Genomic DNA, 17,364 nt, shown 5'->3' on the forward strand with positions numbered 1-17,364 from the left:
AAATTGTGTCTGCTTGAAGACAATACAAATATATTACAAATGTATTTGCCATCTGTCTGGAATTACTATTTACAAACACAGATAGTGTCCTATACAACAGTAGCACATGTAAATATTAGACTCAAGCCTCTCTCGGTGAAAAAGGTTTGGGCAACTTCACACACGCTGACAAATTGTGCCACCTTAGTTTGCTCAGATTCCATATAAAAATAATCCCTACTTCAAGCCATTGGTGCAAGAAGACTAGCTCAAACTGACACTCATTAAGAAGTTCAAACCCTACATGCAATCCTCAAACAGCCTCTCCACTAAATACATTATTGTACTTTCTCATATTGATAGTAGAACGGTCTTTCTTTGGACTCACCACTGGTCATACTGAAACTCATCCTCCACACAATAGTCTGATTAGACTTCGAAAGAAATATAACAAGCATTTACAATGCAACAGTCTCACCTTTGCAAAAGTTAGAGCTATTGGCACTGTAAATGACATCTTTTTTTATGTGTTGGTTTTGAAAACAGATATATAAATGGCATTGTCATTTAGAATGCCAATAGCTTAATCTCTTGCAAATGCGAGACCTATTGCATTTGCACCCACACACACACACACACAGAGCCACACACGCAGAGACACACACAGAGACACACACACAGTGCCACACACACACACCCAGAGCCACACACACACCCCCAGAGCCACACACACACACACACACAGAACAAACCTCTTTCACCTGCCCAGGCATCACACTTAAGTCTCTCATAAACATTTTAGTCAGACAACTTATTTCCCAAACATTAAACTTAACACTCTGACTGCTGTACATCCAGGACAATCAATACCTAGCACTTCATGGATATCTTGCATTTGGCCAGTTGGCGGGGAAGATGCTATCAGTGATGCCTAAATCTAACTTTGACCCACATCAACAAATACAGCCCTATTACTCAACTACCTTACCTTTGTATGGTCACTGAGCACATTATTCCTGAAACTCCATCAAAACATTGGCCACAACGATTTTATAGCACCTATCCAACCACTGTGTGCCTAGAGCAGCGTGTGAAATGCAAAAAGGCAAGTAATCAATGCCACTTTAAATACCTCCGATAAGGAGAACACCTGCTTTCTGGGCCCCTTTGACACTGTTGATCGCCATGTCCTATTTGTAACTCCTTCTGTCTGCATGGACATTACCCAAACACTCAAAAAGTACACAGTTGATCCACCTTCCCTTTTTGCCAACAGCAGATTTAAGTGTTGGATCTCGAATTCCCCATGGCCCTTTTCTTACCCTAATCTATTTTCTTAGAGTAGACACAGAACACTGGGAAGTAGGGATGTGCCCTAGATAATAAATAAACTATTACATACATGTATGCAAGGAAAGACCTATATCACAATGCAATATTAGCCACTGTTATGCACTGTCTCAAATAGTCCTTGGACTTCCCCCTATCGTGGATTTCTTAAGTCTATCTCAAATTTTAGACAACTTTGGAGAATTTCATTCGAATGAATGGTTGCAAATTCCAGCCACACAACAAAAAGTGACATAATAAAATGCAGCAACAGACCCTTGTATGACCCAAACAATGTTGTGCCTAGCAGAAATAGCCATGCAAATTGGGGTGGGGCGGTCTCTCACACAGTATCCACTAGAGTTATGCTTCTGCTTCTCTTGACCGTTACCACCAAGACTAATATGCTCTTCCGCACCCGATCTTTTGCCACACCTAGGTAAGTGTAAGTCACCATCCTTGATTTTTCCTCCAGGGTGATGTCCAGCAACTCGCACTCCCTGTCACAGGATCCTCCATCCAGTGACTCCAGCCCACAAGAGTATTCTCGAGGATGCTGCATCGAACACCCTTCCTCCCCTTGTGCCACTGACAGTGATGTGACTAATATCCCCCTCACCACACACGCATATTTCTACATTAAAAACCCTCCTCCAATGCGGGCTTCCACGATGACGTGCCGTATAATTTGGCCGCTACCTCTTCATGGTGCACCACCCTAGGCCTACGTCCTGTGTTGCAGTCCACCCCTCTATGATGGCAGGGTCGTACTTCTCGCCACCTCCCCCTCCCCCCCTTGCGGTGTTGATATGTACACTGGGACCTCTGTCTTGGTATGTCTGATACCATCTTCCCTCAAGAAAGGCAGGGCCTTCTCACCTACAGGGAGTGGGAGCTGGTAACCCTCCCTCCCAGCACCAGGCGCCCACTTAGCGTCCCATGCTCTTTCGCTATCACCGTAGTGTGTTGGAGCGGCGGCGGTAGCACAGGCTCTCCCGGGCCTCTCTGCACGGGCTGCCAGAACCCAGGCGGCAGAGATAGGGCTGCCCGCTGCGGCACCTGATTCGAAGTGGCACAAAGGAGGGGTCACGGAAGGAGGCGGGTGAGATAAATCGGTAGAAAAAAGAACTGGGGCGACGGTTAGACACAAAAAACGAAGGGGAAGGGATAAACAACTTAGGGATATTAACGGGAAGGTGGTCCCAAGGGAGGTAGCAAGTAGGAGGAGTCAGAGGGTATGGGCGGAAATGTTGACTATACCAGTGGAAGGGAGGAGCAAGTACGTAAGGGAGGAGTGTTTGAGAGCAATACTAAAAGGAAGGCGGGTAGAACCGAGCACACAGAATGAAGCCAAATAATCGGTCTAAAACAAGCGGCGAGACTAAGATGCAGCCAGAAACTGAAGTGGTATTGATAATAGGGGAGGACAGGGACCATTAAAAGTAATAGGGACTAACACAGGGATGGTGAGGAAGGCAGCACTTAAGGGTATGCAAGATCATACATTACCGCATTTGGGAACAGCTTAGAAGACGAATAAGGGAAACAAGCACTCGCCATGACACAAGTTTTCTCTTTAAGCCCCGTCCTTTCAGACTGGGGGGCGTGTTTTCCTGCTTACTTAAAAGGTTCCTTATCTTCTTTATGGGGCCCTCAGGACCCGTAAAGAAGATAAGAAACTTTTTAAGTAATCAGGAAAACACGCCACCCCAATCTGAAAAGGACGGGGCTTAGATAGAAAGAATTTGAAAGAAGAACGTTACTAGGGCCTCTTCTCCAATGGCTGGCCACCGTTTAGGAGGCTAGCCAATGGAGAAGAGGGGCGGGGCTTAACCTCGCTAGTGATGATCTCTCTACCCCATTAAGTCTCGCCAGCGAGACTGCGCATGTGTGCAGTCTTTCGCAGGCGGAGACCTAAAAATTTAGATTACTTCAATTTTGCATTGGATTAAAAAACACTTGGTACCAACTTCAAGTTATCAACTTACAAACCAGACCGTTTTGAAGACAATTTCCCCAGAACTAGCAAGACTGCAAATCGGGAGAGCTTGCAAAAGAGGCAATAACACGTTTCTCTACGTATCCAGTCTTTGGAACAAGAGCCTGCTAAATCTTAATCTCTCCTCATCGTTACAACAATTCTAGAAGTACCTCAACACTTATGTTTTCAGTCAGTGTATACCACTACTCTATATTCCTATGATTGATTGCACCCAGCAGCTCTTGTCCAACAATTATGTACCTAGCTCCAATGTACTCGCATCAAATGCATCAAAACTTTACCACTGCATAATGGTCCACAATCCCACTGCACTAATGGCGGTAGCCTGCTTCAAATTTGGGAGAGAAAGTGGCCTAACGGCTAGGGATGTCAACCTCGGAGCTGGGGGAAAAGGGTTTGAGTCTCGGCAGGGACACTCAACATGCTGTAATTCTGGGCAAATCCCTCAATCTCCCTGTGCCTAACAAAAGTGAATAGGTCCATCTGTAATGTAACTGGTGCTCATGCAAATCGATCGGACCCCTTCGGGTCCGGTTTGCGCTATATAAAACTCCCCCCAACAAAAAAAACTGTAGGTGTCAAACCTACTGTAGATGCATCATCCATAGCTAATGCAGATAAAAGGTTAGTATTCATGTTACTCTATTACATATCACAATGTTTGCAAGAAAAGAAGTTTCTTTTATTCATTAAAAAAAAGAAATGTAAATGTAGAGTATTTATATAGCGCACTTCTACCCGGAGGCCTCGTAGAGCTGTATTCATACCGCTGTGGAACCCATCCTGGCTTTCCTGTGAAATGTCCACTCCTGGGCACCCCCCAAGGTGAAGCCAGGCATCCACAGCGCTGCTGGGGCCGTTGTGGAGATTAAGCAAGCTATTGCCCAGAGTCACAGAGTGGGACCCATGATTAGACTAGGCACCGAGGCGAGAATTATCAGGTCCAGGGAAATTGAGTCCAAGAGCCGCCGAGGCGGGAATTGAACCCTGGTCCCGAGCCAGACCTCTGCATCAGGGTCTGCCGCTCTAACCATTGAGTAACGAAAGCTTAACTTTCAATACATAGTTTAGTGTTACAGAGCCATTCATAAAAATCTGAAACAAATCTATGTCTTTAATACTCAAGCAAATTGTTGATTATCTTCTTTCAACACACAAATCTCATTTCTCAAAAACATCTTGAAATATTTTTGCAACTATCTTTATTAATATTTACACTATTAGGGCACAAAAAAAAGAATACTGTATTTCCCCAAGATCTGTCCCTCACATTAATGCTAAAATGGCAACAATTGTGTCAAACGTGTTTGTGCTTTCTTAGCAACTCTATAAATTTGAAACCACCATAGACCGTTCCCCTTAAAGGAGGGTCCTACTAGGTCTAGCTACCAACATTTACATGGCAAATGAGAGAAAAGCAATCTAATTTATTCAGATGAAAAGGCAAAAATGTTGGCTGATGTGTGAATAGTCATACAACAAAAATATGAAAAAATAGGATTAATGTGGAAATAACATAAGCAGTGTTTTGCAACATTATAATTGTATACAATCACAAATACCATATCTTAAAGAAGTTGAAATCTAACAAATGAATGTCATTCAACTGTTTTTTTAAAGGGATGCCTGGATTCTCCCTTGAGACAACTGATCGGTAAAGCGGGAGTGCTGCTAAGGTATCGCTACTGATAAAGAGATGCACCACTCACAGCGAAGTCGAGTAATTTTTCCTAAGATGCTTGAAAAATGACATGAACCACAAAGAGGAAGAGGTGCACGATGCAGATGGAAGTGGAGGGGTAATAGAAGAACAATGAGTTGGAAGAGTAGGGGAAGAAAGGAAGAGACCAAGTTAAAGGAAGAGGATGAGCAACAGAAAACACATGAAAAGAAATAGGGTAGGAGGATACTAGATGAGGACAACCAAGTAATGTGTTATTGTTGTTGGACTAAGGCAGTGGAGGTATTTGCCCAGCTGCTTTTCTGAATCCCCACTGAATGTTTAGTGGATACTTGTAGTCCAATTATCATTCAGGCTTCCTACCGAAATATTTAAAAGAGCATACTAACAATGCTGCTGTATGAAATATGTTTTAAGAGGAACACTATATAAATGAAAATAAGAATGCTGCACCTGGTACACCCAAATACCAACAAAACAATTGAAAGCTCAATAAAAGCATCTATTACTGTGTGACTTTGTAGGACTTAATAATGGCAGTATAATATTGTTATTTTCTGAACATTGCAATCTAATCGATAACTGTTAATATACGGACATACATAACTGAAAACTATTTCGAAATCAAGCAGTATGGCGAAGTCTGGTAGAAAGATCATAAATATCTTACCATGATCACCAACAAAGATCACATTAACGCATCGGTGCAGCTTTAGCTGTTTCAGGCCATCCATTAATTGACCTACAATTCTATCAACCTCCTTCAAATGAGTGCTCATCTGCAGATAAATAGAACAGAAAAAGCAGGAAATTCAATAATTGAAAAGAGTTTTGTATGAAAGTTCGAGTGAGCCTAATGTGTCTGCTACCAGACCACTTGAACAACAAGTTAATCATTTCTCAACAACATTCAGATATGTTCTAAATTGCAACCAACCTCCTAGAATGGGAGAAACATTTACATATGAAAGGAAAAAGAATGCAAAACTTCCCCCATAAATGACATGCTCCCTTTCTGTAGTGGCCTCATCAAACTCTAAGGTTGGATAGCTGACAACCTTGGAGTGCTCAAGATCCATAAAACCGGACATAATTTTGATTACCATGAACATGAGGACACATTTATAGGAGAACCCCTTGATGAACTCAGAATAAAATTGTCTCCATCTCTGTACCACAGTTAAATTCTTAGACTTCACTTTGAATTCTTCTCTAGGACTATTTTCTATATATGCACAATGGTGAAAACCACCAATTTTCCCCTTCATTCCAGCACGAAAATTAACCATTTGCTGTACCCTACCCACTAAAGAATGGCAGTTCATGTATTGATTATCTCCTGCAAGGACCTTGGAAAAAACAAATTGTCTGGGCATCTAAAGCCTTGTTCACACACTCAAGGTCAAACTCTAAAGCTAGACTGTTATCTTTAGCAAAAATATGTTACCAGATTAATTGACTGTCAACTGATGTCAGACAAATTTGAAACAGTCTGGCTAGTCTATAAACTCTACATCTGAAAAAGTCTGTATATTTGACTAGTCTACTCCCAATTTTCAGTGGAGAAGGACTTTGAAATACCAATTTTGAGAACTACCTAAACTCAAAATCAACATTTCAAATGACATTCAAAAGCTCATATTTTCTAAGTTATATTTGAATTCTTTTTCCCATCATCCATCTATACAAGAAGTGACATCACTGGTTTCCCGCCACCGTACCGTGCGTTCCTCTCTCCTCCCAGGTTCTACTTAATAGCAGCTACAGTGAGGACACTCAGCAGTCGCACTGGAAGCATACCAAAGGCAAGCCCGTCTGCACCCGTCCACGCTTAGACCATGGCCTTTGTCAGGAACCCAGTCCCCCCCCCATCCACTGATACCCCGCTGTGCTCTTCGATGCACTTAACTATGGCTACCATCCACTGCACTGCTGCCATACCACACCACAGAACACAGAAGGAGCGTTTACTTGAGTCTCCTGCAAGTTCTCATGCTCTCTCCTATACCCAACAAGCACCATTCACGCACACAATTGCACCCAGCACCGCACTCACTCAGTCTCACACAAACCAAACACCATCCAAACACACCAAGCTTGCATGCATGCTCCTCAACACCTGTTCACTCATAAAACATGCCACAGAGGTATAGGGCCTACTGCACGACCATGCGCCAGGCCTGCTCTTTCTCACAGAAGCAAAGCAAACCCAACCTCGGTACCAGATATCGCTAAAGCCATCCCCACTGGCTACAAGATTGTCAGGCAGGAACATTAGCACGAGCCTGGAGATGGAGTCGCCATCATAGTCAAAGATACCATCAGCTGCACCACCTACACGGACACCACCAGGAGCTACATGGAACACCTGAGATTCAAGATACACGTCGCAGCCAATTTCTCTCTGGGCGGAACCCTCGTATACAGGCCACCTGGACACCACACCAATTTAGCCAGTGAAATCGCAGACTTTGTGGCACCCCTCATCATCGAAGTCAGCACCTTCATCCTCCTCTGAGACCTTAACTTTCACCTAGAAGACTGTACTGACCCAAACTCTACTTCCTGTCTTGAAAACCATGCAAACTGTGGCCTCATCTAGACCGTTCTTAAATGAACCCACCAATACCACTGGACACCTTCAATCAGCAACATCACACTCTACAACCCAGCAAATATGACGTGGACAATTTCAGAATACCCATCCTGCACCATCACATGTATCTACCTCAGGAGCAGCCCGCCGGAGCTGAAGAGCATCTCAGAAAAGGAGTGGGCTTCTGTGCTCTATGCGCATCAGCCCAAGCACACCAGCTACTAGCAGAAAACCATTAAAAATTTCAATAGCTGGATCATAGCATGTGGCGACACTTTGGCTCCTCTCGAGCGCAACCCAAAGGCAAGAGTCCAGCTACAGGTTACACAGAGGAACTCAGGCTGAAGAAACAGCATTGCAAGTAACTGGAGCGCAAATGGAGAACAAGTTAAGCTACCACTGATAAAGATATCTTCCAGTCAGCCCCAACACACTACCACCAGCAGATACAGAACCCCAAGCACACAGCTCAGGCGGCAGATCACACAGATGCCAGCAGTAACGGAAGCAAGGAAAGATTCGCCATCCACAAAGATTTTACCATGCCTCCAGCAACATCACCCCCACACAAGACCTTTGCAACAAGCTTTCGGAATTCTTCTGTAAAAACATCACCTCCATATAAAGCAACTGGACCCTGCTACTATTGCAACTCAACTTCCAATCATGACCAATGACTGAACCCTGCCCTTGTGGCCTGATGTCACCACTGTACTGTCAGAATTGCTGCTTCCATGAAGATCATCCACTTGGGGCTCCATCTGACCCTTGCCCCCACCACGCCTTCAGCAAAGGGATCCTACCAATCAATGAAGCACTAACACCCATCCTCAATGCCTCCATCAACTCTGCCACCGTCATACCCCTGCTTAAGAAATCATCTACTGACCTAGCCACACTGGCTAACTACAGGCTCATCTTTTTCCTACCATAGCCAGCAAAGTCTTAGAGAAACTAATCAACCAACGCCTCACTGACCACCTCAAATACCACCAGCTGCTCCTCAATGCCACGCAGACTGGATTCAGGCACAACCACAGTACATAAAAAGCACTCATTAATGCCACAGATGGCAACTGTATGATCCTTGACAGATGTGACACAGTGGCCCTTATTCTCCGGCACCTCTCTGCAGCATTTGAAATGGTCTCACACCCCATCCTCATCAGGAGCCTGCATGAGATTGGCATCCAAAACTCTGCGCTCCGCTGGATCTGCTCCTTCTTAGCAGATAGAACACACGCTATCAGCCTGGCATCTTACTCCTCGGAAGACCAGAAACTCATCCGCCGAGTTCCTTAAGGTTCATCGCTCAGCCCCACTCTCTTAAACCCACACAATGTCCCTCTGGCCAATGTCATCTGCACAGAGGACATCAACATCTTCTACGCAGAAGACACACAACTCATACTCTCCCTCTCAGAAAAGACCCCCAACACAAGAAACAAGTTCAACGCCTGCATGACCGCAGCCGCTAGCTGGTTGAAAGCCAACTGTCCCAAGCTCAACACGGCCAACATAGAAGTAGTGATCCAACTGGTGGCTGGCCAAACTCGAACACACATTCAGAACCCAGTCCAGGAACATCAAAATAATATTCAACAGCAAATTGGACATGACTGCACAAGTCAACGCCATCACTGCATCCTGCTTCAACTCCTTGAAGATGCGGAGGAAAATCTTCCAATGACTCCCAAGCAACAAAAGAAAAACTATCATTTATGCCATAGACACCAACAAGTTGCGCTATGGAAACACCTTGTACACTGGGGTCATCAAGCAGATCACTAGAAGAGTACAGACCACCCAGAACTCGACAGATAGACTCATCCTTAACCTCCAACACAGAACTTACATTAGACCACACCTCAGGGAACTACACTGACTTCCAATACACAAACGTGCTCAATTCAAACTCCTAACATAAAAATTCAAGGCACTTAACAACTCAGGCCCCACATACCTGAACAGTCACATATCCTTCCAAACAACTATCCAGACACAAATTGGGCAATTGGGGAGGAGGGAAAGAATGCAGATTGAAAGGAGCTCAACATAGGATATAGGGTATGATTTGCAAATACTAGGAAATAAGTGACAAAAAAGAAACAGATTAATACAACGGGTCCATTAATGTTTCCTTGATGTTTTTGCTCTTCCATAATACGTACAAGAGGCCAATACAAGAACACCAGTCGATAGAAAGATTACAGTGTGAGAGCTCAGGATGTATTAGGAGTTCAACTATGCAACATATTTTTCCCCGAGAGAAACATCTTGTCATGTACGCGGTGCATCGCCGCTCCGTTGTCTCCTCTAAACACTCCAGACCCTCACTTCCAGTGTTTCATGCCACTGCCCGGTCTAGTTGTCGGTCGAACAGCCTTGCGACAGAGCACTTCTGGGGGACACGCATTTAATCAGAGTAGTCCCGCCGGGTCACTGCTTCAGATACATCATGGAGTCCTGGTCCTCGAGATAAGGTGGACGCTTATCTCCGACGTTAAACTCCCCAGTCCTGCTCCCACAGGTTGGTCCGTTCCTAAGATCCGCGCTAAGGTGCGCATATTCCTGCTTTTTCCATCTAGGGGTTTTGTCGTCTCTGCGGAATCACCTCACAAGCAGAGGTAAGCCTTGTGGGGATCATGACACATCTGTCTAGTCTGCATCTTCAGCTCTGTTCTCATCTTTATTATGCACTATCCCAACTGATCCCTTCTTTTCTTCTTATGGTGATGAGTGCCTCCACCATTTCTGTGAGTAGTTGATAAGTAACCTTCAACTATTCTCTTTATGTCTTCAGTGCTTCATTCCTGTGGAAATTCAGGGCTTAATTTTCAGAATAGAGTATTTTTCTGCATTATGCTTCCAGTGCAGTTAAGCGACAATGACACTATTGGTAGAAGAAGGGATGGTAGGAGGAAAAGCATTTAGGACTGAGTTCTAGATAATTACAAGTATTCATCTATTTGGGGAGGGAGTGTGGCTTGACGCTAATGAGGTAGGACGTGGACCTACAGAGCTCCCGGCCAAGCTCTGCCATCCAGGCTCATTCGGCAAAATCACAGCCGATCTTGCCCGAAAAAAGACAAGGTGATGGTGATGCCTGGCCTTCCTTGGACTGCTGATGCCCGTACTGTGTAGCTCAGTGTCCTGTTGAGTCGGCGGGGAGAGAGACGCTCTGGTGCACCATGAGGCCACATACTAAGATGGCGATGTACGGCAGTCGGTACTACTCCTAACCGCTAACGGCTGGTACTGCAGCTCCCACCATCAGTGGAGACTATCTGGCATCGAGAGCACACTTTGGGGTCCTTTGACTCTCCGGCAGAGCCAGGAGGTAAGGTGTCGAGCGGGCCGTGAAACTCTGGGCAGACCAGGACTACAGGTGACAGCGGCGAGCAGCATGCTAATTTACACCTGGGGCAGCTGCTGACACAATACTACCCCCCAGCATCACCACGATTGATCGGCGCTGCCTGCTATCCCTCCCCAGGCTTTGCATTGCCAATTTTCCTGGGTTCAGATAGGAGGCCTGAAGTCTGTCTCACTCGATCCTGAGACCCCGGCGGCGGCGTGGGAGGCGATGAGCCACATAGATGAAACTGTGCCCTACCGGAGCAGCTGCCTCACACACGCTGCCCCCTAGCTGAGTTCTGGTCTACCCAGTGAAACGGCACGAGACCCCAGGGGTGACCAGGCCTGCACCAGGCTCATTCCTGGGGCCGTGAGGCGCTGTGGTCCATGAGGCTGAGGGAGTTGCTGGCTGATGTGGCTGACTGCAGGAGGAGCCTATGACCACTCCCCCCATTAAGAACGTGTGGGGTTAGAGACCCCTGGTGACATACAGGTCCTCGTGGGGACAAAGCTAGTATCATGGCATGCTCTTGTAAGGGGACGGATCATTGCCTTCTCCCCTTTTCCACATCTGGCAGACGCCAAACCAGTGAGCAGAGGCCCAAACACAGACACAGGGCACTTCCCTACTGTGTGTCCCACTCTGACCATTGGCTGCAGGCAGTGCCCTTGTCTACCCGCATGCGCTGCACCCTTTAGAGCCATTTGGGGTGAGATCTGGATCTGTGCCCAGAGACTAGCTCCTTACTACCAGACTTTGGTGGCGGACAGCTGAGCGAGGCATCCGGACCCTAACAATCATGTGACTGGTCACCTGATTAACAACCTGGGTGCCTCAGGCCATGGACTTACCTGCATACCACCAGACCTGTGACAAACAGAGGAGAACTCCCCCCCCCCCCCTTATGCTGGATTTTGCCCACCTGGGAACATTAGGCGGCATACTCCACGGAAGGAGCTGATGAGCATTCATTGATTGAACCTAAGCATCTTCTTGGGAAGGGCTCGACCGAAAGCTTTGTTTTGAACAAGGAAGTTAAAAATCTTAACCTACCCTCCACCAGTGATTTGATGCAGCTGGTGAACCACCCAAGATGGGTGAGTTGTAATTGCGAGACATTTCATGAGCCACCCCGCTCACTTTAGTCTTCAGATGTGCCACCTGCCTGCCACATATTTCTTCCTTAACACAGCGCCGGTCACATTCGCTTTTTACTAAGAATTCTATTGCATGCTGTCTCCTCAGAGGCGGTTTCTAATGATGTATACCATTATATTTTCGTTTTAGGTCGGTTTTACTACTAGGTACCTCAATGATAGGTTGCTTGTGTGTTCGGTTTACATTGAATACTAATAAGGAAACGAACCACTGTCTAGATTTTCTAATGGTTGGTCCTGAAGAATTGCCACTTGATCATTCTGACATCCTAGGCAAGAAGGATTAGTTACTTACCTGTAATCCTAGTTCTCATCCAGGGGTATACTCATCAAAGTCATAATCTATGAATAATCCCCGCCCATGTGCGGGATCCCGGAGCATATAGAAAATACATATAAATATATATGTATATATATGTGAAACATATTTGCAGCCTAAAAACCATTTTCTAACTGGCAAAAAAGCTGCAAATTACATAAATTAGCATACATACAGTAGTACTCTTCCAAACCCTAAGGAAGAAAGAGAGCAAAAAACATTTGTATACAACAATGCTTTATTGCCATAGGAAACCGTGTAATTGCAGGCATTTGCTAGTAGGCTGCAGTAGAGTATAAAGCAAACAGAGAAAACTGACACCTTGCCTTTAAGGCATTAGAGTAGGGGTACCGTGCCTTTAAGACCTGAAGGCAACCCCCTGCTCCCATGGTGCACCACAGGTGACAGTTGGGTCAGTTCTTTTTGGAGGTGCATAACACCTGAGGAGATCCACAATAAAACATCTCATAACTGTGTAACTCTGCTCGTCCGGGGAGGTGGGCGGGAGCTTATGACTTTGATGAGTATACCCCTGGATGAGAACTAGGATTACAGGTAAGTAACTAATCCTTCTCATCCAGGGGATCCTCATCAATAGTCATAATATATGAATAGATTAGCAAGCTCATACCCAAAGTCTCGCGGACGAGCAAGAAGTATTTAAAAAACTTCACAGAAAAGCTAAGACATATATTGCAAATACATCTTATGCAAATAAGTTCCTTAAAGAGGCCTGCCCTACTCTGGCATCGGCCTGAGTATCTTAGTCCAGGCAATAATGGCGGGTAAAGGTATGGACAGACCGCCGAGTTGCCGCTTTACAAATTTCAGAAATAGGAACATTACGAAGGAGAGCTGTAGTGGAAGCTTTCCCTCTAGTAGAATGTGCATGTGGTTTACCCTGTAAGGTCTTGTTAGCTAGTTGATAAGCAAAAGCTATACAGGAGACAATCCAGCGAGAAATGGACCTTTTGGAAGCTGACAGACCAGTATTAGTACTGCCATAGTTCACAAAAAGCCGGTCAGACTTTCTAAGAGGCAGGGTTTTAGACAAGTAAAACTTCAGGACCCTCCGGAGATCAAGGGAGTGTAATGACCTCTCCGGGGGAGTGGAAGGATTAGGAAAAAAGGTAGGTAAGGTAATAGACTGGTTGATATGAAAGTCTGAAACCACCTTAGGCAGAAGACTTGGATGCGTTCTTAAAACCACCCTATTGGCATGAAAAACTGTGTAAGGTTCCTTGCAACACAAGGCCTGGATTTCACTGACCCTACGGGCAGAGGTAATCGCCACTAAAAAGGCAGCTTTCCAGGTCAAGTGCTGCAAAGAGGCCTTATGGATAGGCTCGAAAGGAGCACTCATCAGCTTAGTCAGTACAACATTAAGCTCCCAGGGAGGGGAGGGAGACCTCACCGGTGGGAAGACTTTTTTCAGACCTTCTAGGAAATCTTTAACTACAGGCATAAGGAAGAAAGATGTCTGATTAGGAGACTTCCTATATGCCGTGATGGCAGCTAAATGAACCCTGATGGAGGGGTATTTCAAGCCTGATCTCGCTAAATGCAATAGATATGGAAGAATCACCTGCTCTTGGCCATGTACCGGGTCAAGAGAATGTTCACGACACCATAAGAAGAACCTCTTCCACTTGAAAGCGTAGGACTGCCTAGTGGAGGGTCGCTTCGATTCTTTAAGAATAGTCATGCAGTCTGCTGGGAGGTCTAAATGTCCATACTGGATGACCTCAGGAGCCATGCCGTCAAGCGAAGGGAAGGAAGGTTGGGGTGCAACACCTTCCCCTGGTCTTTGGTCAGCAAGTCTGGACGGCATGAAAGGCGTTGGTGAGGAACCTCCGACATCTGAAGAAGATCGGGGTACCACCACTGGCGTGGCCACTCTGGTGCTATCAGGATCATTCTGGTGTTGGTCCTGTAGAACTTCTGGATCACCGCCGGGATCAGAGGCAGGGGAGGAAAGGATTAAAGTAACGTCTGAGACCAGCTGATCAAAAGGCCATTCCCCAGTGATCCCTGTTGGGGGAACCTGGATGCGAAGACGGGGCATTTTGTATTGGCCGCGTCTGCGAACAGGTCTACGTCCGGTACGCCCCAACACCGAAAAACCTCTTGAGCCACTTCCTCGTTGAGGACCCAATCGTGCGCTTCTACGAAGATTCTGCTGAGGCAGTCTGCTTGGACGTTTTGAATTCCTGGTAGATGAACTGCCACGATGGATAGGCCTCTTGCTAGGAGCCAGTGCCAGATGGCTTGTGCTTCCAGGAACAAGACTCTTGACCTCGTGCCTCCCTGCTTGTTCAGATAGAACATAGTTGTTGTGTTGTCCGTCTGAACCTGGAGGTGATTGGTGCGCAGAGCAGGATAAAGAGACTTGAGAGCAAGATGAACTGCTCGAAGCTCCAGGAAGTTGATATGGTAGCCTTGCTCTACCTCGGACCAAAGGCCTTGAACTTGGAGTTGGTCCATGTGAGCACCCCAGCCTTGAAGGGAGGCATCGGCGACAATTGACTGAGATGGAGGAGGACGATGGAATGGCACTCCTCGGAGAAGATTGGATCTTTTGTTCAAATCTGTTTTTATTGTGAACACAGCGATAAGCCTACAACCCCTTTCTGGAGCCGGCCGCGCATAGAAAAGCCAGTAGGTAAAACTAGATAGGGGAGGTGGGGTCATTAACACAGCGCCCTGCCTACAACCCCCGGAGGGGGGGCCGGCCGCGTGGCTTAGGGGAGAGCTGAGCAAGAGGTGGCCATAAGCTGGCAATGCGTCGTTGTGTGGGGTAGGCGCGTATGTGAGGAAAAGCAATGGTGTCACATTTTCAAAAGGCCCAACAGGGACCAAACTGCCCCAAAGAGGGGTGGAAGCCAGAGTGGCAAGTAGGAAGGAAGAAAAGTCGGGAAAGGAGCTAGCAGTGTCAAGGTGAAGAGGAGTCAGGGGGGTGTACCCGTGGCCACAAACAGGAAATGTGAAACACAAAGCGGCACTGGGGGAAGCGGTTAAGAGCCTAGTCTACTTGGGTCAGCAGGAATGAGGGCGTCCTCGAACAATTGCAGAGCGCGAAGCCTGGGAGGCATGTGGCGGGCATAGCTGATGGAGCACAGGTGACGCACTAGGGGTTCCCACACTGCCTTGAAGCGCACCCCCCTGGATTGTATCCGCGCCGTGAGTAGTTCCATAGTCAGGACCTGCCAGAGGCGCACGAACCAGGATGCTATCGGCGGCGCCTCTGCTCGCTTCCAGTACAGGGCAATGAGCTGTTTGGCAGCACCTAACATGTGAAGGGTGAGGATCCAGTCGCTGCGCGTGAGGGCTCTAAGTGTGGGGGGTCGAACGCCCAGTAGGAGTGTGCAAACCTCTTCGGGGAGGGGGAAACCCAACACCTTCTTAATGTGACTGAGGACCTCCTTCCAAAAGACAGCTAGGGTAGGGCAGGACCACCAGATGTGTACGAAGTCACCAGTCGCAGTGCCACACCTCCAGCACAGCGGCGAGGAAGTGGGGAACATTTTGCTGAGTCGCAGGGGGGTGTAGTACCATTGCGTCAGCATCTTGTACGCGTTTTCTCTTTGCGGGATGCTGCGGTAGGTTTTGGGGATGTCGTTCCAGAGCCGAGTCCATTGAGAGGGTGTGATGTCAGTGCCTGTCGCCGACTGCCACTGCTTCTGATAGGGGTGCACAGGTGGGGTGGTGGGGTGTTGCAAGATGTTGTAGATCTGGGAGATGAGCCGTTTCAGTCCCCCGAGGGATCGTGCCAACTTCTCAAAGGGGGTATATGCCCTAGTAGCAGCCTGGTACATGTCGTCTCCCGAGGTCCAGTGGCGCAGCTGCGCATACTGTAAGTGGGCGGTGAGAGGGAGCCTGAATTCCTCCTTGCAGTCTAGCCATGTTTTAGGCGACCCGCCAAGAAAAAGGTCTCCCGCAACTCTGCAGTCGCCTTGCGTCCAGCTCTCAAAAGCTCGGGTCCGGGCAGCTGGGGGGAAGTGCGGGTTACCTGCAATGGGAGTGTGTGGAGAGGGAAACGTGGTGAGACACTTGGCCACTGCCACCCTGTCCCACACTTCAAGAACCGTCCTCGTGGGGGCCGCAAGATATGCACTTCTGGAACGTGCCACCCGCGGTAACCAAGGCAGGTCCCATATGGTGCGCCCCGTGACCGAACGGTCCATGTGGAACCAGTGTTTGTCGCTTTCGCGTGCACCCCATTCGATCACGAACCGGAGGTGTGCCGCCCAATAGTAGTGGAGGAGATTCGGGCAGGCAAGGCCGCCCCTGTCTCTCGGTTCCATAAGGACTTTCTGCGAGAACCGGGGTCTTTTGCCCCCCCATATGAAGGACGTGAGGTCGCGTTGGAGGTTTCTGATGCAGTGAATCGGGATCGGGGTGGGGAGGCACTGGAAAACATACAGAATGCGGGGGAGGATGGACATCTTGACCGCGTTGAGCCGCCCCAGCCAGGAAATCATCAAGGGTTTCCATTTTCGCAGGTCAGCCAGAACTTCCTTGCGGCAAGAGGCCCAATTCCTCGAGGACCACGAGTCAAGATGGGGCGTGAGGTCCAGGCCCAGGTATTGAATGTGGCTGTCCGCCCAGCGATAGGGCGTGACCCCCTGCAGGAAAGAGATCTCCTCGTCGGGGACGGTGAGGTTGAGCGCCCAAGACTTGGTGTGGTTGATTTTAAGGCCGGACGCCTGCTCAAACAGGGAAAGGGCTTCGTGCACCGCTGGGAAGGAGACCCGAGGGTTCGTAAGAGTAAGAATCAGGTCATCAGCGAAGAGCGCTACCTTATTAGTGCGCCCTCCGTGGGAGATACCATGAATATCAGGGGTACGCCTAATCAGCTCCGCCAGCGGCTCAACCGCAAGGGCGAACAGGAGCGGCGATAGCGGGCATCCCTGCCTCGTGCCCCTGTGGACCGAAAGCGGCGT

General features: G+C 47.5%; 1 protein-coding gene across 10 annotated transcripts in view; it reads right to left on the reverse strand.

Moving 5' to 3' along the window:
- ENPP2 (ectonucleotide pyrophosphatase/phosphodiesterase 2) overlaps window positions 1–17,364 on the reverse strand; it is a 947,534-nt gene that overhangs the window by 152,716 nt on the left and 777,454 nt on the right. For all 10 annotated transcript variants that reach the window (XM_086966157.1, XM_086966156.1, XM_086966152.1 and 7 more), the window contains exon 12: window positions 5,662–5,770. In XM_086966157.1, the coding sequence (XP_086822283.1) occupies window positions 5,662–5,770 (109 nt within the window). The remainder of the gene's footprint in view (window positions 1–5,661; window positions 5,771–17,364) is intronic.

The sequence above is a fragment of the Lissotriton vulgaris genome, chromosome 4_1, assembly GCF_964263255.1.
Source record: "Lissotriton vulgaris chromosome 4_1, aLisVul1.2, whole genome shotgun sequence".
Classification (NCBI taxonomy): Eukaryota; Metazoa; Chordata; class Amphibia; order Caudata; family Salamandridae; genus Lissotriton; species Lissotriton vulgaris.